The 24,808-nt window shown below is 39.8% G+C and overlaps 1 protein-coding gene across 5 annotated transcripts in view; it reads left to right on the top strand.

The window, feature by feature from the left end:
• Positions 1-24,808, top strand: part of BICRAL (BICRA like chromatin remodeling complex associated protein) — a 42,807-nt gene that overhangs the window by 458 nt on the left and 17,541 nt on the right. Inside the window, exons 1-3 of one of the 5 annotated variants that reach the window (XM_056488996.1) lie at positions 8,046-9,225; positions 16,754-16,847; positions 24,183-24,231. In XM_056488996.1, coding sequence (XP_056344971.1) covers positions 24,188-24,231 — 44 coding nt within the window. In that variant the 5' untranslated portion in view covers positions 8,046-9,225; positions 16,754-16,847; positions 24,183-24,187. Of the gene's footprint in view, positions 1-8,045; positions 9,226-9,682; positions 10,442-16,753; positions 16,848-24,182; positions 24,232-24,808 lie in introns of those variants that run through there. The other 4 variants (XM_056488997.1, XM_056489000.1, XM_056488998.1 and 1 more) reach the window with 4 other exon arrangements.

Genomic DNA, 24,808 nt, shown 5'->3' with positions numbered 1-24,808 from the left:
ATGGCTGCGGAACAGGCTGCTGAGCCCCGCAGGTAACTGCAGAGCTGCTGCCTGCTGCATCCGTGTCTCCCTCGCCGCTCGTTTGGCTTCTGGAGTGTTTTGTTCCAGAAGACAGTTCGGTTCTGGAGGGAAGAGCGGGAGCAGTGCCAGTGGGTTACTGTGCCCCCGAGGGAGAACAACCCACAGAGGCCTGTATGGAAACGTGGGAAGGAAGGCTTGTGCAATTAGGAGACGTGTTTTAAGTAAATTTGCAGCAGGAACCAGTAGTTAAGTACACTGTAAAGTAAAAAAAAAGTGGCCATTGTTTTGCTGTATTCGTTTGACAGTTGTTTTTCTATTATTTTGGTTTTAATTCGTGCAAAGAAAGTTAACACTAAGCACTCTTTTCGCAATATCAAAACAAATTTAACTTCTGTCCATTCCTACGAATACCATCTCCTTTCCCTTGTCATTTTTAAGTTACTTGTAGCAAATTAACATAGGACCTAAGACTATCCATTGAAACAAAAAGGTGGTAAACCCAAAGCAAATAATGCTGATTTTTCTGTCTTCTGTTTGGTAATAGCATGAATTTTTTGCTTAATGTTCCAGTTTGGAAGTATGTCCCTTAAGGTTAGCATTTGAAAGTACCTTTGGCTTGAAAGTAGCTGTTGTTTTCTGTTTCCTTAGAAATGTGGTTTAATTTCTGTGTTAGACATGATATCATATTGTTAGAATGTATGGAGTACCTGAACCTTTCATGCCATAATGTCAATCCAGTTTGGATGACAGAGGAAAGGCAGTGAAATACCTTTAATCCTTGCAATGTATAGAGGGCTCACTAAAATAGAGAATATTCTTTCCTTACCAGTGTTAACATATAAACTAGGGGGTTTGCAAGGGATAGTTATGTAACAGCAGCACTTTGGAGCAGACTGGATGGGCAGTGGGATGGGTGGTGTTTGATGCATTACAGCTCTTAATGCAGCATTACATCTGTTGCTCTACTGCAATGTTCAGAATTTTGATTCTAAAGAATTAGATTGAGCCTTAAAAATTAAAGCCTCTTACTCTGTACAAGGGGAGTGTGCTCAGCCATGAAAAAGGAACGGTATTGAAATATTCTCACTTGATATTTTTTTCCTAACAATTTGTTTAAATTATGTATTTAGTAGTAAGTATTAGGTATTTTTTCCTAATAAGTAGTCAAATCCACTCCTGCAGTCACTGCAGCACTGTTCCATTAGGCAGGAATATGGTGCAATTAATTCTCTGTAAAGAAATAAAATCCTTATTTCCATGTTGTTGAAAGATACAGAAGTTTCATTTTAGCTAGCAGGGTCTTTTTGCCTTATGCTCCCGTGAGTCTAGCTAATACAAGTGGTAACAGTGATGGAAGTGCTTATCCCATACATGAGGATATTGATAGAAAAAGGTTTTTTGCTGTTCTTCATATGCACAAATATTCCTGGAGTATGGCTTTGGTATTGTTATGCAGATGTGAGCCAGCAGATGAACTGCACTGGGTAAAAGAACTTCATATGTGGAAGGATTGCAAGCAAACATTGGTGTGTACACAACACAGAATAAATGTTAAGTATTTTATGCTGCAGTGTAATACTCCTTATTATATCTGGGCACTTAGAATGCTAGGTATTCTGAATTATTTTTTCTATAGGTGATTGGAGGTTTAAATTGATGAGGACCAAATACACTTTTGAATAGGAGCCTCATGGAGAGACTGAAATCTTTTCACCTTGCTAACACGCACAAGTGGTTATTTTTGTTAAAAGCAAAAAAATATCCAGACACAAGAAGGTGAATTGTATGACTGTAATGAAAAATTAAAAAGGGAGCTGTAAAATTCTTCCAACTGTTTCATCTTGATGTTCCAATACTACTTTCCACTCTTGCAATTTGAGGTTTTTGTATAATTGATATTGGCATGTGCATATGCTTTTTTTTTTTTTTTTTTTTTTTTTTTTTGTGGTCATACAAAGACTGACAATTTTCTTCCTGACTTTGCTGGCAGCAATTTCCATGTTGTGAGGCTGCTGAGTGTGCCAAAGAGTAACAACCTGAATAAAATGTAAGCCTTCTAGCTCAGGCTTGGAGTCTTTTGGGTAAGCTGTAACAAGTAGTTTGGCTGTTTCAGGGTATGAGAAAAAAGTAACATACATAATTCTCTGTGTTATATTTTTTCCTATTTTTTCCCACTTGGATGTGCTTTCGTTCCTCTCTAGTTAGAAAGTAGAAAGCAGTCATTTCAGTAAGACCTTCTGCCATTGTTTGGACTGTACAGTGCTGTTTGTTTTATGTGAAGTTGCAGGTTGCACTTGTTGACTTTGATGTAGTGCTGTGAAACTCTGAAACATGAGCTCTGTGCACGCTTCCAGGTTTAAATCTGTGTCCCATGGTTATCAGTCAGGAATGCTATCTACCTGAAATATTTCATACTGGTTTGCTATAGCTCAACAGTATTACCTCACAGCTTCATAAGTGAGATGTATTGCATAGTTCAGCTGAAGGTTCAAGATCCTGTCTCATTCCATCATTATTTTAAGAAGGTGGGGAATAAAAGGGAGATCCACAGAGGTAACTGTGTGCTCAGGTTCATAATAAAGGATCCTTACACCTGAGGTTCCTGTGCTTGTAAAAGTCAGGAACCTCATTCATGTGGTGTGATCTCAAGATGTAGATTTGCAGCCTCTCAAGCAGAGGAAGGAAGGAACTAGAGTTATTCCTTATCAGCATGTATTCCCAACAGTTTTTATTCCAAAGGGTGTAATGCATGTATGTTGCACCACCACACACACAAAATGCTGTGTGTGTTTTCAAGAAAAGCAGCAGCCTCTGTGCCTTGCATGGAGCTCTTATCTGATAGATGTGATCTGTCTGTTAGATTGAGTTTCTGCAGCAGAGATTAGCAGAGCAACGTAATTACTTCTGGCTACAAAGTAGGTACTTCAGTGGTTTGTGCAACCAGCATATTCTACTGATGGTTTTAGTAAGGGCTCTTTGAACTCCTCTGGCACTGTGATCAGGCATTAAAGATGTAAGCCATATTATGATTCATTTAAGATACTGTAGGCTGCACATTTTTCACGGTGCAGTGGGGCTTCATTAAAAGTGAATGTTGAGTTACTGTATCTCGGTTCATTTGGAAGGAAGAAATTCTTTGAACATTACATTTGGCATACTGATTGTTTTTTTGAAAACTTTTGTTTGCATTAAAATGTTGTGCTTTATGTATCTGGCCATATGGAAAGCCAGCACAATGTAAAATACATGTGTTTTTAAATCACTAATTAGAGTGTTAAAGCTAAAACTATGAAACTTACTTGGTGCAACTTAATTGCTGTGAGTAATGCAAAAGCTTTGAATGTAATCCTTGGGAATGCTTAAGACACTAATTATGTTCCAACCAGTCAAGGTGCACTTGTTTTGAAACTAGTTTGAGCTGGTCCCTTCTGAGAACCTGGTATTTCCAATGCCAAAGGTGGAGAAACAGATTAATTTCTACAAAAATGAGTTACCCTTCCAAACCAGGGACAGACTTCAAAGCACAGCATTTTATGACAAGAGGTACTTCCAGATTAACAAAGCAAGGCCCAAATATGCTAAACACAAGAGCTCAAGAGCAGCAAATCACTTAGGTTTGGTCCAGGTCTAGCTGCTAACTGCTATTTAGAATCCTGCCTTGCTAATTGACTGTAGTTAAATTCTGAAGACCTAGTATGTAAGCTACAGATACTGCTTTATGGACTGTCCCTTTGAGGCAATTATTCTGTTCATTATGGAGTTTCTGAGAGATTTTTTTCATTGCCCTGCTTTACACTTCAGATACTTTTACAATTCTTTTTTTAAGTGTATTTCAGAAAACTCTGGTTATTGGACTAGCCAGTTCAGTGAACCACCTAGGTTCAACAGCATAACAAAGTTTTCTATTTTGCAATTGTGAATCTTACTTGCAAACATATTCCAATTGTCTTTCTGAGTAATTTAAGTAGAATTAACTCCAAATCATATCCAAGTTTTCCTATTAGCTCTCCTGTAGTATATTCCCTAGTGGATAAAACTATACTTGTATTCTTTTTGCCATTTATTCATCTTATGAAAAAGTCTGTCAGCTATCATTTTGAATGAGAGCTTTCTCCTCCTATTATTAGCATTTGTTCTTCAGTCTAAATCTGAGAATAAATTCCATTCATATTGATACCCTTTCTAGTGATAAAATAAAGACTTCTTTTACAGAAATCTTCATTCATATCCAAATCTTACCCAACTGATTTCATAGCAGGGACTCAGAAATGTCCAAGTAAAGCTGTGCTGTCTCAGAAGTTTTGAATTAGGCAGGGCTTTCTGTTCCTCCATTTTATCCTGTTCTTATACAAGTATAGCTCAGCATGCCTGTGTTCCTTTCAAGAACATGAATGCCTTTGGTGTAATTTCCACTGTGTTTCTGTATCCCTATATCACCTCATTTCATGTTTTTGGCCTCCCTTTTTTGTTTAAATTCCTCCTATTATTTGTTTGATTATTTTTTTTTTAAACATCATCCACAACACCTCAGTTGTATTAGAAATGGTTCTTTCGTTAGTTTCATTGCCTGGCTGCTGTTTTAAATTACTACTATATTAAAACAAACTCCAAACCCTTGTGATCTATTCATCATCTATTCATTCTACTTGTCTATATTTCTGTATCCTTCCTTACATGATTTTTTTTCCATTCATCTGTGCTAGCCAAGTTAACTCTGGATATGATAGAAGGTTGTCCTAGTCTCTGCCATCATTTTTAATTTAAATTCTTCTATCAATTTTGGCAGTGTTAGTTGTGCAAGATTACTTCTCCATTACTTCTGTAGTAAAGCTCTGTCTCCAGAGGTGAGTTTTTTTTTTTTCTGATACATTTCAGTGGCTGAATATCTTCAGATTATTCTAACTTGGAAGTGAGAGCTATTAATCTTTCAAACTTAATTCTTTTTAAGGTACTGCAAGGTGAAGAATGAGACTATATTTAAATAACCTAGAGAATGATATAGTAATTCTCGATCTGTTCCAGTAATAATTTTGAATTGCCCTTTGTTTAAATGGGACCTCCAGTCATCATTGCTTTCTTTGGCTTTACTTAATTGTCTGCTGTATGTCAGATCCCCATCTCAGAGAAGCACAGTTCTCCAAAATCTGCTCTTTAGATTAATCTCAGACCAGCCCTGTTGACCTTCACACAGTCTCTGGTGACAGAAACCTGTCTTCTGGTATTGGTGTAGATCTCTTGTTCTGAGGTTCACTCTTCATTACCCCCTCTTACCTACGTCCTTACCAATCACCCCTTAAGATAGCTTTGGTTAGATAGTCCTGACTTTGGTATGATGATTGATACTGGAGTCATGCAGCTTTACAAATTACATCTTGCAATTATGACCCAGGTTTTGTAAGTACTGTTTTGGGTGAGGAAGGCATGGTATCAAGCTGAACATTGTAATGTTTAGGTGATTTTTGCTGGTGAGTCATCAAAATAGTGGTGGTAATTATTCAGAGTTTGGTGGTTAATGTGGATATTGAACTGAATTTTTCATGTGGTATGGTACATTTGTATTCCAAGTTCAAGTCCTTGTCTGCCTTCATGCCACTGTATTTGGGTGCCCCACTTTTCAAGTGACCTCTCTCTCTATTGCTTGTGCCCTTTAATGATGACCTATTTGTTTCTGTGCCTTCAAGCTTAGTTATTTATTCTTATTTAAATAATTAATTAATTAAGCCATATGTAGATGGGTAAAGGTGTGACTGGTGATGAGCTGACATAAGAAACACGTTAATGAATGAAAAGTGCATGGGAAGAAGTGCCATCAATAGAGCTGAAGGATTCAGTCTGAGGAAGGAAGGCTGCAGTGAAGCAAATGGCATTCTTTTCCATGCAATTTATCTTTGAAAGGATGCAGTGAGTTCGGGTTACAAACCATCTATCCATGCAGGAATCTTGGGATGGCTGTGGAATTAATTCCTTTAATACACTAGCTTAGTCCTTAAATTCTTCATTATGAACCTACTGCTGCCTTACCTTCTTTTGGGGTACCAATTTATGCTTGCACAAGAATGGAATGCATGTGATGCAGGCCTGAAAAAATGGGCTGTGTATCAACAAAGTGACTGGAGAAAGTCACAAAGTAGGAGAAACCTGGGGACAGAATGAATGAGGGTGTTTTGTACCCCCTTATTTTTTTCCTCTCATTATCTAAGCATAGTTTTCAGTTCTTCACAGTCTGTCATTTCAGGGCAATGTATCAGATCACTCCAAATGTCACTTGGTGTCTTTGCACACCTATGAGAGTGGTATTTGTTAAACAGCATGGTCACAGTGTGACAGCTGGTGTCAAAATACAGCCAAGTAATTTGTGGTGTGATGGGTGTACGTGACATTCCCAGTAGCTGTTTTTACACCAATGTCTCTCTGTCTATCTAAAGATGTCTCTTTTTCCTTTTGACACTGGCCTTTCCTTTCTTCTCCTTTGCTCCTTACAAAGCTGCTACAGGAAAATGTATTAATGTGATTGTGAAAGCTAAAGAAAGGCAGCAACTGATTGTGCATTGTACCTAGGACTCTGATTGGAGATGACAGCTCTGAGCAGGTGACCTTGAGGTAGAAGAATGTTGACATACAAGGGTCTTTTGTATTAATGCAGTAAGGCAGTGAGAAGAGGGGCAACCTCTTGGGGCAGTGACACCCAGGTCTGAAACACCACGTGATGCTCTTAAAACAGCATGAGTACCTGCCAGGAAAAAGCAGTAGTTCTTTATAAACATGGTCTGGGAAATTCTGTACTACCTGAAAGTGATAACATTACAGCTGATGCGTGCATTCAGACCTCTTAGTATTGCAGGTAACATTAAGTGTGCACTTCAATATGACCTACAAAGTTACATCCAACCCTTGATTTTTTTTTTGATTTCTACCTGTGAACGAATATAGCAAATATGTATAGATAAAGAGAAATCTGCACTGCAAGGTGCTTCATTGTATAGATGATGTTAGCTCTCCTTCCCTTTTTGTACTGTACCTGCTTAGTAATGCAGGTACAATACAATGCAGGTACAAAACAATATTGTCAATGCTGCCTTGAAACACTCTTCAGGGAAAGTAAGTTATGGTAACATCATGGGAAATTTATGTAGGATTCATTGTGTTTCTTATGATAACAGAATCCATTCAAAATCATTTGTCTTCCTTGCTCCAGTTCCTTCTTTGTATCGTATTGCCTACTTCCTATTTGTGGTTTCTTAGGACTGGGAGAGTAATAATAATAACACACTGATCAGATGTTTGGCCTTAATCTCTGAAGCAAAGTTCCTTCCTGTTAAGCAAATCAGAATGCTGGTGGGTGTCCCTCCATACAAGTTCTGGCTTGGGCAGTATTCTCCAAAGCCAGTGAAGCTGAGTAGGTTTGAATTCAGGACAGAGTTTGGCCTTGAAGCATTTACTGAAGTTAGGAACCTTTTAGTGTTGGCCTTTTGGATTTTCTAATGCTGGTGTCAGGAGTATAGGCTTATAGCTCTTGCAGAGCTCTTTGGCATGTGGTGCTTCTGTCCATGCTGTGGCTCTTGGGGTCTTGCTGTATTCTTGAAATGTGCAGTTAATATTGTGGCTGATGGCTGAGGCACAGCCATGTGCAGGTTCAGTCTGGGCTGCACAAAGGATCTGCTGGACTAGTGCTAAGGTTTGTTTGCTTGGGCCCAGCCCTTCCACTTAGGGAGTGATTTGAAACTTCACCTCAGTTTTCTACTGTGGGTGTGCATGTAAATAAGGTTTGTAGGTGAGTCTTGGCTTTGGCAGAAGTTTGGAATTGATTGATTAATTAAAAAACTAATATAACCACATTCTAATTGAAAAACAATGCTGAGGTGCTGAGATTTTTTAAGATAAGCAATCTGGGCAACTTCCTTGAGAAAGTCCACTTAGTACACTACCATTTTGATACAGTTGCTAAAAAAAGAGGAAAAAATTTTAGGAGTTTTTTTGAGCTGTGGGAATAAATCAAGAAGGATGTGCTATTAAATAAAGTCTTCAAATCCTTGTCTCTAAGGAGTTTTAACAAAGTTACTTAGGAATAAAATAGTAAAGTCCTTGGGAATTACCACTGCTAGCAGAAAAAGGGTCTTAAATAGATTTTTTTGTTGTTGTTGTTTTAAAGCATTACCATACATATCTCTGCATGCTGAAAATCTGTTTTCAATCAAGTTTTTAAATAAACTAGTCTTCTCTGAATTATCTGCAAAAATAGTTTTTAGAATTGTTTTCAATTAATGAATGAGTGAATGGTATATGTTGGATTAGTTTTCTATAATGAAGAAGCTTTGAATAAAGTTAAGGCTTTTAGTTGAAGTAAACTGTAGAATAGCATCAATGAACTCTCAGTGCTATAACCTTTGATTTCAAATTAACATTTTTAGTTTACCCATAACTTTTTAAAGTAGTTGCAATTAATGTGATTTGTTTCCAGCAAGGCTGATAAAAACATATCTAAAAATGCTTTAAATATTATACCTTGCCAGGGGCTCAAATCTTATCTTTTTCAAGGTGACCTTGCATTTTATTTTTCTGGGGACCCCCTCCCACCCACAAAGCTTATAGTGGTTTACAGCTCTAATATGAAGGAGATCAATGTGAATTTTAATAGGATAAAAACTTTGTTTGGGGTTACAGGGAAGTAAAATAAACCCCAACTTTTAACCTAAAGCCAGCAGCTCAGGCTAAGTCTCCAGACCTCCGGGTTTCTGAAAAACACAACCCAAAAAAAAAAAAGAAAAAAAAAACAAAAACAAAAACAAAAAAAAAGGAGCCAAAGTTTCTGAGAAGGCCTGTCTCTAAACGCGAGCGAGGATCGCGCTGGGCTGGGGACTCATCATGCCAGGGCGGCGGTGCGTGTGCCCGGGCGCCGGTCTGCGGCGTTGTGTCCCGGCGGGGCTGCGCGGCCGTGCCGTGCCGAGCGGTGCCGAGCCGGGCCCGGCGGTGCGGCGCGGTGCGGTGTTGGTGCCGGTGGCGGTGCGGGCGCCGAGCGGAGCCGAGCGGAGCCGCGCTCTCCTCCCGCTCGCTTTCTCTTTCCCCCTCTCTCGCTCGCTCCCTCTCCCGCTCGCTCTCCCCCCTCCCTCCCTCGCTCTCTCGCTCTCCCTCTCTCTCTCCTACACTGCCAGCCCCTGATGTGATGGCGAAGAAACCCCGTTGACAAGGCACTGCTTTTTCATGACGGTGAGTTTCCCTTTGAGTGTATTATAATTTTGTGATAAAAATTTCAAGGAAAAAAAAAACACACAACCTCCTTCCTCCCTTCCTTCGGGGAGGGAAAAGAGAGGGGGGAAATCTATCTCCAGACAGACAGAAAAGAAAGAGGAGCAAATTAACAACCAGGAGTTGCCAAAACCAGGATATTAGGTTTCAGCCCAGAGAGCTATTGGCTCTGGGGCTATGTATATAAATATATATCTAGAGAGAGAGCGAGCGAGAGGGGAGACGAGGAGGAAGAAGAGGGATATTTTGTGGGTGGCTGTTGTTTGGGCAGATGTGGATTCACATGGAAATGAACTATATATATTAATTTTTTTTTCCGCGAGGCTGGTGGTGGTGGCTGCTGAGGGCACTTAAAAAAAAAAGTTGTTTCTTAAAATAAAGGCGCGGGGGGGGGGTTGAAGGGAGAGATAAGGTTTCAGGTCCAGGCTGATAGCTGCAGAGAGGGGAGAGGTTTGGGGTGGGTTTTTTTTTTTTTTTCTTGCTGATGCCATGCAAATTCAGGAGAGGAGGGAAGAAAAATCTCTTTTAATGACTCATTGATTGAGCCGGTTTAAAATTAGTTGTTGTTGTTGTCTTTTTTTTTTTTTTTTTTTTTTTTTTTTTAATTTTCCGCCCCCTTGATGGCCATCAAGAGAGGGATGGAAAGAGGAGAGGAGGGAGAGAGAGAGTGTGTGTGTGTATGTGTGAGTGTGAGAGAGTGAGAGGGAGAGAGGGGGATAGAGAGAGTGTGTGAGGGAGAAAGAAAAATAATCTTTTCAAATCTCCTCCCTCTTTTTTTCCCCCCTCGTTTCTTTGCTTTTCTCTAAAGCTCTGTGGTCTGTGAAACAGTCTTTTCTTCCTCCTCGTCGGGAAAATGGAGACACTTCGTCTCTCTCCTGGCTGTGCAGCTGGGAAGGATTTTTCTCTTTTTTCCTTTTTCGCTCATGGCTTGATTTTTTCCTTTCCCCCATCCACTCGCCACCACCCTAATCTTGTCTTTTCTTTGAGCTTGTGTCTCAGATTTGTACCTTCTGGGGATTTATTTTTCACTCATTTCCTCGTTTTCGGTGTCGCCACTAGATTTTATTTTATTTGTTTGGTTTTTTTGCAATTTTCTCCGAATCGCTCCGTGCCTCCTGCTTTTAACCGAGGAATGGAAACGGTGTCGCTTTTTGTGGGTGCGCGAAATGCTCGGGCGGTAGGTTTGGGCTAATGCGCTTTTTTTTTTTTTTTCTTTTGCCTTTTCGGGATCAAGTTTTTACAATATGCCTTTTATTTTATTTGTTTGATTTTTTTTCCTTTTCTTTTGAGAGAGAAAATATTTAATTGTAACGCCTCTTTAAAACACAATAAAGCGTCTCTTTCTGGAGTGACCCCTTTGGCTTCGCTGTAGAGTGAATGTGAATCCGGTCCTTTGTGCTTCTGGCGTTATTTTATGTAAAAGGAGCAATATTTTGTAAATAGATTTTTTACTTGTGGCTTAAAACAGTAGTGGGTTGTGAAGGGGATTTTCTGTAATGGTCACTTGTTCACATTTATTGAGTCATGGGCAGTATTCACTATGTAAATTGTATTTTGCTTTTTGGTATTAATTGCAAAATTCAGTTATAGCTGATGGCAGAAAACAGGTATAGAGATGTTAAAAGCCGGGCAAAATCGAACGAGGGTACAGACGGCAGTTTGTATTTCCTTAGAGCCGCTGCGGAGCACTGCGGGGAGGACTGAGATGTGGAGGCCTCTGCCTTCGGCCATTCCCCGCTGGCCGCTCCCCGCTCTCCGTGCCCGGGCCGGGCAGCGCGGGGTGCCCGAGGGGCCGCAGGGCAGAGGCAGAGCGGCTCCGGCGGCGGCCCCGGCCGTGCCCGGGCTCGGCGGGCAGGCAGCCCCGGCGGCGCGGGGGAGCGGGAAGATGGCGCTGCCTGGCTCCCTGCCAGCGTTTGTTGCGCAGTTTCACCCGCTCTCCTCCCCCACGGGCGCCATTTTAAGGTCCTTTCTGCTGTCGCCGCGCCGGGTGGGGCGGTGCCGTCGCTCCGGCTCGGGCCGTATTTCTGTGTCTCGTCTGGGAAGCGTTCCTGCCTTGGGCTTGGGGAGCCTCTCCCCGAAATCCTAAAAGCCCTGCTTCCCTCCGGTAGCCCACACTCCTTTCCCAGTCCTGGGTCACCGCCTTGAGGAGCGGTTTAACGGGCTCGGCTCATGCGGGCCCGTGCGCGCAGCGTCAATCCTGCCAACATCCCTTCCAAGCTTGCTTGCTTACCTCTGAAATACGTGTTCCTTGTCATTCAGCGTGCAGGAATTAAAAAACCATTTAAAAGAACATCATCTGAACGGTGACCAAAAAGTAAAACATGATATTAAAAAAGAAATCCACCTTTAAAAAATAATCCGATGTAGTGCATAGGGCAAGGTATTCTTCATTGAAGAGGCTTCAGTACCTGTTCAAGTCCTTGCAAAAATAAAAGCATAGGTAATATTTTGGTGGGTAGGTTGCTAATTTTCTTGCTGTTATGTTGTAATTTTTTGGTGGGGGGAGGGACTAGCATATATTCAAATTTTTACTGCTTCTTTATGTCTTAGATGAAGCTGTCTCTTCCAAATCACTTAATTTGTCAGCTCCACCTTAGTGTATTTTTAAAGTTTTGTTTTGGTGCTGTTTTTAGGAAGAGCACTGCAAATACCTTTTTTATCAAAACCACTTTTTTTTTTTTTTAACATTTCTTTATGATCTGCTGTAAGCTCATTAGGCTTGAGTTTAATACCAATATCACCTGTACCTGGGAAGAGCAAAGTGTGCTGCCTGACCAACTTAATGCTAAGGAGTGTGGAATGCTTGTGTAGTTCTTGGGTTTATGCTTTTTGACACATCAGAGGAGGACTTCCCCATTCTCATTGCTCATTCCAGATGGAAGTGGGAGATTTTTTAATATTCAGGAATAATTTTAAGACTCTAAATTTTGTTGCCTTTTGAAATTGAAGGGTTTTAAATGACATTTCTGTGAAATACACTAATTGCTTGGAATATACAAAAAATTGTCTGGATATAAACTGTTTTTTAAAAAGACTTTCCTGGGGACTTGTTAACATTTTAGCTTTGGAAATAACCACCAGCTGTGAAACTTTAATTGTTTGGAAATATTTTAAATGTGGAGTACAGGATTTGTTCACATATTTCAGAAATCTTACTTCATTAAAGTCACTGCTTCTTGAAGTGATTGTTTTTGTTGGCAGGCATCTTGGGATCAAGGTAGTGAATTCTTTTTGTTAATGGTAGCATACTTTTAAATAATAAAATTTCTCTTATGCCCTAATGTCTGGAAGACTATGTGTGGTTTTCTTCATTAATTTGTGAAAATAGTGAAGAAATGGCAGAAATGGGATAAAAATGACTGGTTTATATTCTCTCAGGGCCTAGTACTTGCCAAATGACTATATATAATCTGTACACTGGCCTGCTTGCTTTAAAGCACAGTATGTTCTCATCTTGCATTGAGGTCTTTGTTGGCTACTACTTAAGTATTCCATACCTGTTAATTTTAGGTGTGTTTTTGCCTGGCTGAGCTTGACGGTTTGTTCTTGTTGTGAGTAGCACTTTGCACTGGGTATCGCTTGTTTGCATTGCCGGAGGAGTGCAGAGCTTGCCATGTTGATACAGTAGCCTGGTTGTGCTTCCGTTCATACACCTTGGCTTACTCACTGGTGTGATACTCGGCTGTTTAGGTGTGTGCTTGTTGTGTTCATACTTTGAGTGCTTGCTTTGTATGGGATACCTGTATCCTTGGGTTGAAAATACTCTCGCTAAATGTGTGCACTCAGTTCAGTGCTGCAGAGATGGATGTTCTGTAGCTAAGTATTTACATCAGCAGCTCCCCTGCCCCAACTCCTTCACATGCCTATTTCCAGTACAGTTTATGTATTTAGTTTAATTGTACTGAGAGGAAACCCCAAAGTTGTGCTAGTATAAGCTGCATTTCCAGTTTCCTCCAAGGTCCCTTTCTGTATTTGATGTTTTCCAGCAGAGGTAATTCTGTAGTCTAGAGCTGAAGAGCTTTGCAGTCAGGGGTGCCTGAGTGTTCTGCCTCTGTCTTTCCAGAGTTTTGCTGGTGTACTTCCACAACTTCCAGAGAAGTTGCATCTGCATAGCTGCGGTTGGGTTTCACAGTGAGACTCTAATGTTCAATGATCATGCTTCTTCATGCTGCATTAGGCTTGTGGTGAATCTAATGGCTGGTGCTTTTTAGGGTAGGTGTAGTGAGCATGAAAGTGTCATTCCTGTCTAAGTAGTAGCTACAGAGCAGGCATAAGAGCCTCTTTGATAATGTAGTCTCTGTTCAGAGAGCTGGCAGAATTCCTTACAGTGGTTCTGCTGGAATAAGCTGCCTCTGTACTTGAGAGGTTTTTTATTGTCCTATACCTGGTCCAGCATAGACATGGTGATTGTCTACAGAAACAAGTGTGTTTTCCTTTCTTATGGTAGAGGAAAAGCAGTTCAACTGTTGTAACATTCATTATGACCTGCCACTGTGTGGGGGTCCAGGGAGTGGTCCATCTGAGTGGTCTCGGACACAAAGAGACCCTCAGACAGTGACACCACTGTTTTAGTTTGAAAAGGGCCTTTTGGGAAGGCCCTTGTTACACCACCATAAATGCATAAGCACCAACCTAAGCTGAGGTTTTTTCCAGGTCATCACATAGTTAAATGAGTATGTGTATCTTTATTTTCAAGTGTTAATTTGTTTCTGCTTTCATTGTTGGGAAAAACCCCAACTACTCAGTATTACTTGGCTTTATTTGAGACTTGTTGATCTTTTAGACAAAATAAAGATTGCCATCATTAACTAGCACAGAGAGGCTATCAAGGTTTTTTATTCCTTTATGTTCTTTTACTAGTTTAAAGACGTTCTAGAGTTAAGAAAATCTGTACCAAAAGAAATAGAAAGCAGGCAAAATCACTGTAAAAACATAACACTTTCTCTCATTGAAGGTACAGACAAAGGATGGTGAAGAGGGGAAAGGTCTGGAGAGAAGGATTTAACTTTGTTACAAGAGACTGATTATTTTTGTGAAATCTGACCTTATGCCTTGTCTCAGGTGGAACTTGCAGTAGTTTTACTGTGAACTTGATCTAAGTGTGGAATTTCAAGATCTGGTGTTGGAGCTTGTATTTATTGAGATAAGTCAACTACAGAAGTTATCTTGGCCCCACTGAAATAGGTGATAAAATCTCCATTGGCATTTACCAAGGCATTGGCTTCAAGAAGGGAGCATGGAGGATTTTCAGCTTGAATTTGGGGTGTTGGTATGGACTGCACTGCTGAATTAGTTACACATCTGTCAGTCCATCCTAATCAATTTTCAGTAGATTTCCCAAATATAATAACTGTAAGAAGTATAAATGGCTGTTCAGCTAATTATTGTTGGTAGCAGATAGTAGCTCATCTGAACCATGCTTGTGGCAAAGATTGGTTTTTAAACTAGTGTGGACTAGAGTGTCAATGAAAAGGTATTAATTGGGCATTGGTTTATAAATCAACTGAGAAGTAATCAATTCATAAAGAAGTTATGGGACTGCAGAATATTTTTTCAAAATCTCTGAATACTATATGCTCACAATGAGAAGTATTAAACTGGAGTATTCTTAAGTAGAAACAAGGTAAAAAACCATCTGAGGGACTGACAACATTCCTTGGAGTATTGTTTTGCACAAATAACATATACTAGCAGTCTGTACTATAGCATACAGTAGTTTATAGAAATGCTTAAGAACATCTAATATCTTCTGGGCAGGTGAATGTTTCCTTCCTTTCCTGCTGAGATCATACCTCCTGTGCATCTTTTGGGATGAAACAGGGACCTTTCAAAATGTTTTATGGATACTGAAATTCCTGAAGGTTGAAAGACAGAGCCCAAAATAGGCCACAGCATAGTGATGAGGATAGTCACTGCTGGGGGAAAGGTCTGACTGAGCCCAGCCTTTAGCTGGGGAAATTCCATGGGATAAGGAAGCATCCTGACCTTCAGGTGGAGGTTACGCTGGATTTTCTGTGTGGTTAAAAAAATCTATTTCCTGATAAAATTCTTGTCAAGATTTTGGTATTGCCAAGAGCAGTTCTGGATGCAATAGGAAGAAGCTTGCATTGAATAAATTAGAAATTCTGTGCTGAACATGTGTGTCTGAGGGAAATCAGACTGCAGAAAGCCACACTGGGGGGTTATGTGTACTTGACTGTAGCTGGATTAACCTTTACTACCATACATACTGTTAGTTGAGCTGCACTTTTCCTTTTCTTTTTTTTTTTACTTAACATAATAAAATATCACTCTAGTTTTTGGAAGCTTGATAAGTTACTGCATTTGGCAGACTCAAATCAGTATTTTTTATAGTGGTGTACTTAAGGGGGAATGTGGGAGTTGGATAAACAGCCTGTTGTAGGCTGTCCATGTTTGTGTGTGGTTTTTGTTTGCTCTTCTGTGTGTGGAGCTGGTATTTCACAACTGTGTGAGGATCCTGCCTGTGCTCTTAGGTGTTCATCTGTCAGATCTTAAAAACCATGAAGAGGCGTAATGTTGTGCCTGGCAGTTCCTGAGAGGAAGCACTTTTGTGTCCTTTCTTTTTGCTATTTTTCTGATTCCTGAATAGTTTCTACTTTTTAAAGTTTTTCTTAGAAAGGTTCTACATAATTCTTTTGAATATTTTAAATTACCAATTTTTTATCATACTCTGTTACGTATACAGATGTCTTTGAAATATTGATGGCTAAATTCTACAGCTAATTTCAGGCATTGTAAATTCATCTGAGAAATACTGTTCAGATTTAGATTCTTGGAATGAAAGTTTATTTTTGTATAATTAGAAAGTTAATGCTTGCATAATGCACTGTGTTACTCAATTAGATCTCAGATTTCTTACTTTAACTCTATTTTAGAGCACAGTTCCTGGTAGATTTTGCAACAGTGTAGTAGTTATTTTTTTGATTACTCTGGAAAAGAAAATATTCATAAGGAGGAATTTCATATTGTAGAATATAAGTACAGCACAGTTAGTTTATAAGCGAGTAGTTAAGTCCTTGTGTTTTACAAAGTGCATTTTAAAATTAATTTTGTTTCCTTATTCCTGTTGTCCTGAAATGTCAATTTTTGGATAATTATGACTTTGGAGTGAGGTTTTAGTTTGCAATGAATTTTTCAATATTTACCTCTTTTCCCTTGAGTACTGTGTCATTATTCTGCAGCATATAATTCTTCTACAGTAATGAGAAGGAGAAGTAGAAACACCTCTTAATATCAATTCTTGTATACCATCCATGTAAAAATTAATTTCTTGAAAACAGAGGGCTTAACATGGAGAGCAGCTTTTAAGTTCATTATAACATAGAGTCTTGGTTACTTACAAGAATCTGAAATTCACTTTGCAACATCCTAGATTGCTCAAAAGAAGTATTGACTTGAAATTTAAGAATTAAGTCTATGGTAAGAATGGTTTGAGTTGATACTCCTTTCTTACACTTCTGTGTTGCAGAGAACGCAAATGAGGTCTGGTTGTTCCTGTGTAGGAGCTTCCTTCACTGAATCCGAAGTTGCCTGTTGGATAGGAACCTGAGAGAACTGACAGGGTAAGGCAGGCAGAGGTTACAGCACCTCAGCAACCTGAAGTGCACACTGAGATGGTATGTTACCCAGTGGATGATAAAACAGCTTGGGCTCTTTCTCTCTAGTTCAGAAGCACACGGAGCAAAATATTAGCACTGTGGAAATGAATGAGAATTGTGGTGGGAATTTGTGTGAGGGAAGGACTTCAGTCCTGGGTATTCACCTCTGCAGTCAGTGTGGAGTCACTTAATGCTGCTGCAATCCTTTTATGTGATTTGGCAAGGGATGGGTTGGGTTAAATAGAGTTATCTTGCATCAGAAGGGTTGTGAGGGATGAAAATGCCATGAATTTGTTGTAGCACACTCAGTTCACAGCAGTGTTGTTCTCTGCAGTGGCTGTTGCAGTAACTGATTTGTTCTAGTTTTGTTGTTGTGGTGATTGTTCCAGTGGCAACGCATTTCCTCATATACTCCATAGTGAAGTTACTATTACTGTTGGGATTGTAGATCAAAATTCTGAATGGAGAATAATAGAGCAACAGAACCATTCAGAAGATTTGATAGGACAGGTTCATTATAAAGCATGAGAGGGATCTCGTCAGAATCCTGCTGACAGGATGTGTACAAAGGCATATGAAGTTGTGAGGGTTAGTGGGTGTAGGTCATAACTACAGCAGTAATTCAGCTGCTGTGTATGTTACAGTGTGCAGGTTTGATTATCTTCCATTATAAAGGTTTAGCTACAGCAGTTATTATCTTGCTCTAAAGCATCGATTTCCAAAGGTCAGTGTTCACTCTCAGGAGTCATGCTGCCAGTCAGGGATTGATCCCATGTATTTGCACAAAACTTTTAAGTCCCAATTTTTCCAACAGCTTTGCAAATACATTTATTTATGTGTGACTTAGCAAGTTTTGATGTTGATTATAACACACTTTCTGGAAATTTTTATAAATGTTGCTCTTCTAAGCTATCCATTAGCTTGTGCCTTTTACAGAAAGTGAAAATAGTGGATTATTGCTTTGTATCTGAAATGATCTGTTAAGACTGTATGAAGTTATAAGTGATTTTGAGAAGGGAAAATAATTCTTTTGTGGCAAGCTTGAATATAACTTGAGTAAATTTAAAATCCAGTGTTTACAGCTCTTCGAATACGGATAGTATATGAAGCATGTGTGAATAGTTGGACTGCTTCTGGGCAAATCTGGTTTTAATGGCACTGTAGGTTTTAGGCCCTGCATGTGTTGCTACACAATCCACAGTACTGTGTATGTTGGTTAAAAATTTAGGCTGGTAAGGACCACTGGGGGTTACTTGGCCCTGTCTCCTGCTGTAAGCAGTACAAGCTTCACAGTTAGAACAGATTGGGCAGGGCCATTTGAGTTTTGAAAATTCCAGAGAGCATGATTCCACCCTCTTGCTTGAACATTCTTGTTAGTGAATGTTTTCCCTTGCATCTGGTTGGGATTTTCTGTGTTACATGTTTTGGCTCTTGCTTTGTGTTGATGAGGAGAGACCTGCTTTGCTCATCTTGGTGTTTCTTTTAGCAGGCTGCAGGTAGCACCTGGGTTTGCCTTATGTTGTCCAGGCTGAAGAAAGGCAGTTCCTGACCACAGGATTTTACTTCCACTCTATTGGACTCCTTCATATTGTTTTGTATTTCTTTATAGAGCTGTGTCTATTTGTGAAAGCCAGATTTCAGCTGGGAGCTCATGAGCTGATAGGAAGGGAATAATCACTCCACTGTGCTAATGTGAGGGTGGTGGTTGTATTCACATACGTGCTATAGCCCCACACATGCTTTAAGCTGACTGAAGCACTGCTGCCTTCCCCTGTGTTTAACTACCCATCTACCTCATTCCCTCTCTTGTGCTGGCACTAGCACTGCTGTAGCCCTGTGGCAAGCCAGAGCCAATCAAGAAGCTCATCATAAGTTGAAACAGATCAAATGTATTTTATCAGATCAGTTTTTTTTTCAGATGACTCTTCAAAGCCTTGAGCTGACCCAAGGAAAGTGGGTGAGAGGAGGGCAGGACTGCTCTATTCATCTTCTGTTGCTCTTTGCTCTGTAGTAGGTCAGTGTTGAAATGAAGGCAGAGGCCTTAAGGCCAAGTAATAAGAGCCTCCCAGAGGATTGGCTTGCATAGCTGGGATTTCCTTGTCAGTTTTATTACTTTCAACTTCTTTTATATTCTGTTTGGGAGCATGTGCTAAAGGGCACTCTGGCTATTCCCAGAAGGGGTAGGCAGGGCTTCTTGCACTTGTGGTCCAAGTGAAATATATGCTATATTCACCAGTGTGGTAGCAGAGATATGAAATAGAATGGTAGGGGCTTTGCTAATAAGCTACAGGGAATATCTGTGCTGGATTGTGACTAATTAGTGAGGATTGCCCTCTGTAAATTAGTTGGATGCACCAGCAGGGCTGAATTTGGCCTAATTCTTATAAGCAGATTTTTTGTGGTTTTTTTTTTTTTTTTAAAGACACTGTAGACCAGTTTTGATAATTAGATATTTGCTATGCTACATTGTAACAGTGCTCCAACAGGCTGTGTGACTCTTCCCAAAGTGTATTTTCCCCAGCTCTCTCTAGCGTGGGCTCTTGGCAGGGCCCTGGATGCACTGGTGGGTCCCAATGGCCCAGCCAGGCCTCACCTAGAGCCTCCACTGGCTGAAGTCTCCAGAGACTGATCCAAATATAGAACTGAGTCAATGTTTAAGGGTCTAGGCCAGTGGTCTTCAATTTTTTTGATTGCACTCCCCTATTGGTAAGATTTTTGAGCATACACCCCTAGTATATGTATATTAATTTGCATACACAAGTATGTGTGTATATTAAAACTTCATATACTAGTGAAGTTTTAGTATTTTCTTCTTGCACACACCCCACTTTGGAGAACACTGGTCTAGGCTTCACAAATTTTTAACTCCACTCATTGTGGCAGGTTTTATTTTCAAACTCTCATGGCTTAATATGGTTTATACCCATTTCATACATCACTATTTCTTTGGCCCACTGTATGTTAACAAACAGTGAGGAAGACAGAAAACTAGAAAAGATAGTGGGCAAGAAAAGTGACAAATTTTCTATCATTTGTACCATGGAAAAAGCTTTAGGAAAATTCCTCAAGACAGGCTTGCTTTTGTTAACACACTTTTAAATGATCATCTGTGTCAAGGTCATGTGTTGCCCAAATTCCTCTTTTTGAAGTAGACTGAATGATTACTTTTGAGTGTACAAGTACTCTGAGTGTTTGCTGCCTCTGCTCTCCTGAAATTAACAGGGCACTAATCATTTGGTAATCCTTGTTGAAAATAGGCATCAGTTAAAGAGATTTAAACCTGCAGTGGCCTGGTTTCGTTTGGGATAGAGTTGGTTTTCTTCCTAGTGGCTGGAACAGTTTTGGCTTTAGGATGAGAATAACACACTGATGCTTTAGTTGTTGCAAAGCAGTGCTTGCACCAAGTCAAGGCCTTTTCTCGTACTGCTGTGCCAGTATGGGGGCTGATTTGTATTTGAGAGTAGTAGTAAATACTGTGATCAGACTAGAGGGGCCCTGTCTCTAGCTGGGTGAAGGAAGGAGACTACCAGGTTTATTGGACTGTGGATTTGGCACATGAAAGCCACAGGACATACAGGACTCCATTTCCACAGCAACCTCATAGACACCTAGGCCAAAAAGTTGGGTATATCATCTTCCCTATCATGCATCAGCCTCAGGGAAAATCAAACAATACAATGGACTGTTAAAGGCCACTCTGAGAGCAAGGGGTACTGGGACATTCAGGCATTGGGATATCCATTTAGCAAAAGCCATCTGGTTAATTAACACCAGGGGATCTGCTAAATGGGCTGGCCCTGCCCAATCAAAACTTTCACATACTGTAGAAGGAGGTAAAGTTCCTATAGTGCACACAGAAAATTATGTTGTGGAAGGCAGTCTGGGCTGTTCCTGTCTCGGGCAAAGGCAGACCCATCCATGGGATTACACTTGCTGAAGGTGATGCAGAAGGATCATTAAGTCTGATATGTACTCATGGGGATTTGGTTTTGGGTAGAACAACCAGTGAGGGCATTAGTTGCTGTATAACACTGTATTTCATCACTACTCTGCTTGCTTTATGCCATATCAATGGTATGGCTGTTAGAGTTGCTCAGATCAATGAAGAATGAGTGCTGATGAAACGGAGCAAAGTGCAGCAATGATAGAACCAGACAAGCACAGCAGGGATGGAACCAGAGTTCAGCATGTAATAATCCCAGCAGTTTACCCAATTTACCATCTCCTTCACTTTGAAGGACTGATACAACAGGCCAAAGTCCTGAGTAAATGAACCCAATGGATGTCTTAGAGGGATGGCCCATAGATTATGAGCCTATACGTCTGCATATATGTCAAAAGGCAGGAAAGGTGGTTGTGGTTATGTGGGATGCGTTGGGAAGTGTAGGACCTGGGCATGATGAGGTTGCTATAGAATAAGGGGTGTATATTGTCCTGGTGTTGACTGAGGTAGAGTTAATATGCTTTCTAGTAGCTGTGTTTTGCATTTAGGATGAGGATAATGTTGATAACACACTGATGTTTTAGTTGTTGCTGAGCAGTGTTTGCACCAAGTCAAAGACTTTCAGCTTCTCACAGCACCACCGGTGAGGAGACTGGAGGTGTGAATGAAGCTGGGAGGGGAAACAGCCAGCAGATCAGATCCCAGCTGGCCAAAGGGCAGTGCCATACCAACGGCATCATGTGCAACAATAAAACTTTATTGTCGGTGGTAAACTCATAGGAGTTTGCAACATATTGGGTAAATTTTTCTTGTATCACATTTAGCTAGTAAAGCCAGGTGTATGTTCAGTAATGGATGTGATAGTGAAGATTATATATTACCATTAGGATTTTCTCACATCAGTATTTTCATGCATTTTATTTTCCTTCTGATCATTCTATGCAAGTTTTGAAGAATTCAGTGAACTTAATAAATTTATCTTAATTTGTGTCAGTTGTTTTAATACCTCCATGAGTATTAATTGAAGAAAGTTATGTGGTGTCACTTCAGCTAATGGTGAGCCCTTATTGTAATAAAAGCACAGAAAGTAGTTGGTTATGTAAAGCAAAGACATTTTATGGTATATAAATAATGCAACCAGTATTGCCATAGACACATGGGTTGGGACATTCAAAAGTAAGCTTTCAGTATGAAAACAACGATAATTTTTACTTCGTATAAATTTTTGCTTTTGGTTAGCTAGGAGATTTTGGAACCTTGTTCTTGAGACATGGGTATGCTTTCAGCAGTTAGAGGAAGTAGCTTTCTGTAAGTAGTACTATCAATTAAAGCAGAATGCTAAGTGCTTATTAATTTGTTCTGTTATAATACACATTTACATTTAAATTTCATGACATCATACTGTGTCATACCATTTGCTTAGCATTGAATTGCAATATCAGTGCTCAAGCTGGTGGCTCTATGCAAGAGTAAGCAGCTGGAACACTGATTTGTGGGAAAAATTGCTTTTCTTAAGATACATAATCAACTTGTGAATGCTGATTTTTGTCAACATAGAGGTAATTCTCTGTAGCTGTGCTTTGTTTTTCTGTATTCCCTGAGCGGTGATACTGAATGATCCTCACACTTACATGGATTCCATTTCTGCTTCACCCTCACTGTAAGCTAAACCACAGAGACAGAAAAAACCCAAATAAGGCTTTGCAGTATAGAGGACACGGTACCCTCTGCTAATCTACAGTATAAGCTATTTTCAGAACCAATGGAGAATGGAAAAATTCCAGGAAGGAGGTTACAGACTCACAGGACAGCCAAGGTGGGAATGAGTATCTGGAGATCATGTTACCTATCCCCTGTCCTGCTCAGAGCAGGCAGGTCAAGGCTGTGGTCCAGCTGTGTCCTGGGTATCTCCAAGGATGGAGACTCCATAAGCTTGCTGAAAAAATTGTGCCAGTATTTGGCTACCCTCAGAGTTGTAAAAAAGGAAAGTTTTCTCTTTCGTCTGCATGGACTTTTTGGTTTATTTTGTTTTGATTTGTGCCCCTTGCCTCTTGTTGATTCACTTTATACCACTGAGAAATGTTTGGCTAAGTGTTCTTGTCACTTTTCCACCAAGTATTTACACACAAGATAAAGATTTTCCCATAGTTCTCTGTTCCTCAGGCAGAGCTGTCCTGGTGCTCTCAGTCTCTTGTATAGCAGGTGCTTCAGTCCCTTCAGTTTTAATCATGGAGAGCAGAATGAGGAGTGATTCATGTGGATCTCTGGTCAGGGAGAATAAGTTTTTAATTTGCAAGAAGTGAAAAGGAATTAAGTGAATGTGAAAAGCCAAAGCTTTGTTAAAACCCAAAGCTGTGTTAAAACACAGTACAATTGACAGTACAATTTTTAAGGGATGTTGAGGAAAAAAAAAAACAAGCATGGAATGCAATGATTAACTTGATGTGAGTTGAAAATATGGTGAAGATTGGAGATAAAGGAAGCCAGGGTATCAAGAGGTTTTGGAAACACTGACATCAGTTGGTAATTGAGCTGGTGGATTATATGGGATGGTCCTGGAAGGTACTGACACGGATTAGGGGAATGAATAGGAGAGCCCAGAATATGCAAACAGAAGCTTTGAAGGAACAGCAGTTGGAGGGGAGAGTGAGTGTGAGAGTTCTTGGTGTAGCAGTCCCTGATGGAGTATGCAGTGTGTGAGGAGTTGGTGGTTGTGACCCTGTGAGGCTTAAAATGTTCTGCAGTGGATACTTGCACGCAGGTTGGGCAGTGCATGTAAATTCCCTCCCTACCCCATTGTTCAAAGGACTGTCAGAACTCTGTACTGATAAGCACAAGTTTCAGTACACTCCTGAGTATTGCTGAGGAGAAACTACAAGTGGCTACATTGTCACTTAGCTATTGCTAAGAAAGGTCTGTTAGAAAACAGTGTTTCTTTTAGTGCTTAGTCATGTCTTGACTACAGTTTTGGTTCTAGACTGTAGCAGCATCCTCATTACACTAACCTAAGTTTATTTACCTTTTTGGCTGCTCCATGTTGCAGCCACTAATTTGTAACAGCCTTTATAGGCTCTGTAGTGTTTGGTTATTATCTCACTGGGATTAGGTGGGAATAAATTTCTATAGAAGCATTTTAATTGGAGTCTTAGATTGCATTAAGTATTGTATTTTTACTACTTTAAGTCATAACAGTTCTTTTTAATCAGATTGGTTATTAATTTGTCTTTCTCTGATTTAAAATTCTAAAAACCCCCTGGATGGTAAAACATTGCATGACATTTTGTAAGTCTTTGCATGTGACTGAATTTAATTTTGAGATACATATCAAACATACATCCTCTCTTTCTTTATTCTAGTTGTCATGGATGATGATGATGATGAATCCTGTCTCCTTGATCTTATTGGGTAAGTTTTCCATAAGAATTATTTTAGAAAAATTTGGAATAATTTGGCAAAGTCATCTTCTAGAAGGTGATTTTGTCTCAATATTGTGTGAAGATGAGGTGACTTGCAATGAGATGAGCAGACATGCTTCACATCTTCCACGTGGAGATGTGTGGATTGCAAAGCCTTCAGTCCCAGTGGAGGTTGCTGACAGTCCACTTGCTGACATTCTCCTCAGGAGAGGCTAAGGAATGTGTGTTCATGGAGAATGGATTATCTTCTCAGGTAGTGGTAATACCAGATCAATGTTGGTGCATGTTACTATAAACTACACTGCAAGTAGCTTTTTTTAAATAAAAACTCCAAAGATCTCGATTTTTTTGAGTACTGGAACTACATAATTTATTAATACTATGCTTGTATTTTAAGGGAAAAGTAAATTTATTTTCTTAATTATAAATACTTAATTATTTAATTTCTACTAATACACATTTGAATCTAAATGTTAGAAAAAAAGAATAGCTCTCTGTACTGTTGTATATTCACAACAAACAAGAATTTACCATCATTTTGGTCAAAGATACTTGATTTTAATAAA

The sequence above is a fragment of the Oenanthe melanoleuca genome, chromosome 3 (assembly GCF_029582105.1).
Source record: "Oenanthe melanoleuca isolate GR-GAL-2019-014 chromosome 3, OMel1.0, whole genome shotgun sequence".
Taxonomy (NCBI): domain Eukaryota; kingdom Metazoa; phylum Chordata; class Aves; order Passeriformes; family Muscicapidae; genus Oenanthe; species Oenanthe melanoleuca.
The sequence above is the reverse complement of the archived record's forward strand: the minus strand, read 5'-3'. Positions and strand labels throughout refer to the sequence as shown.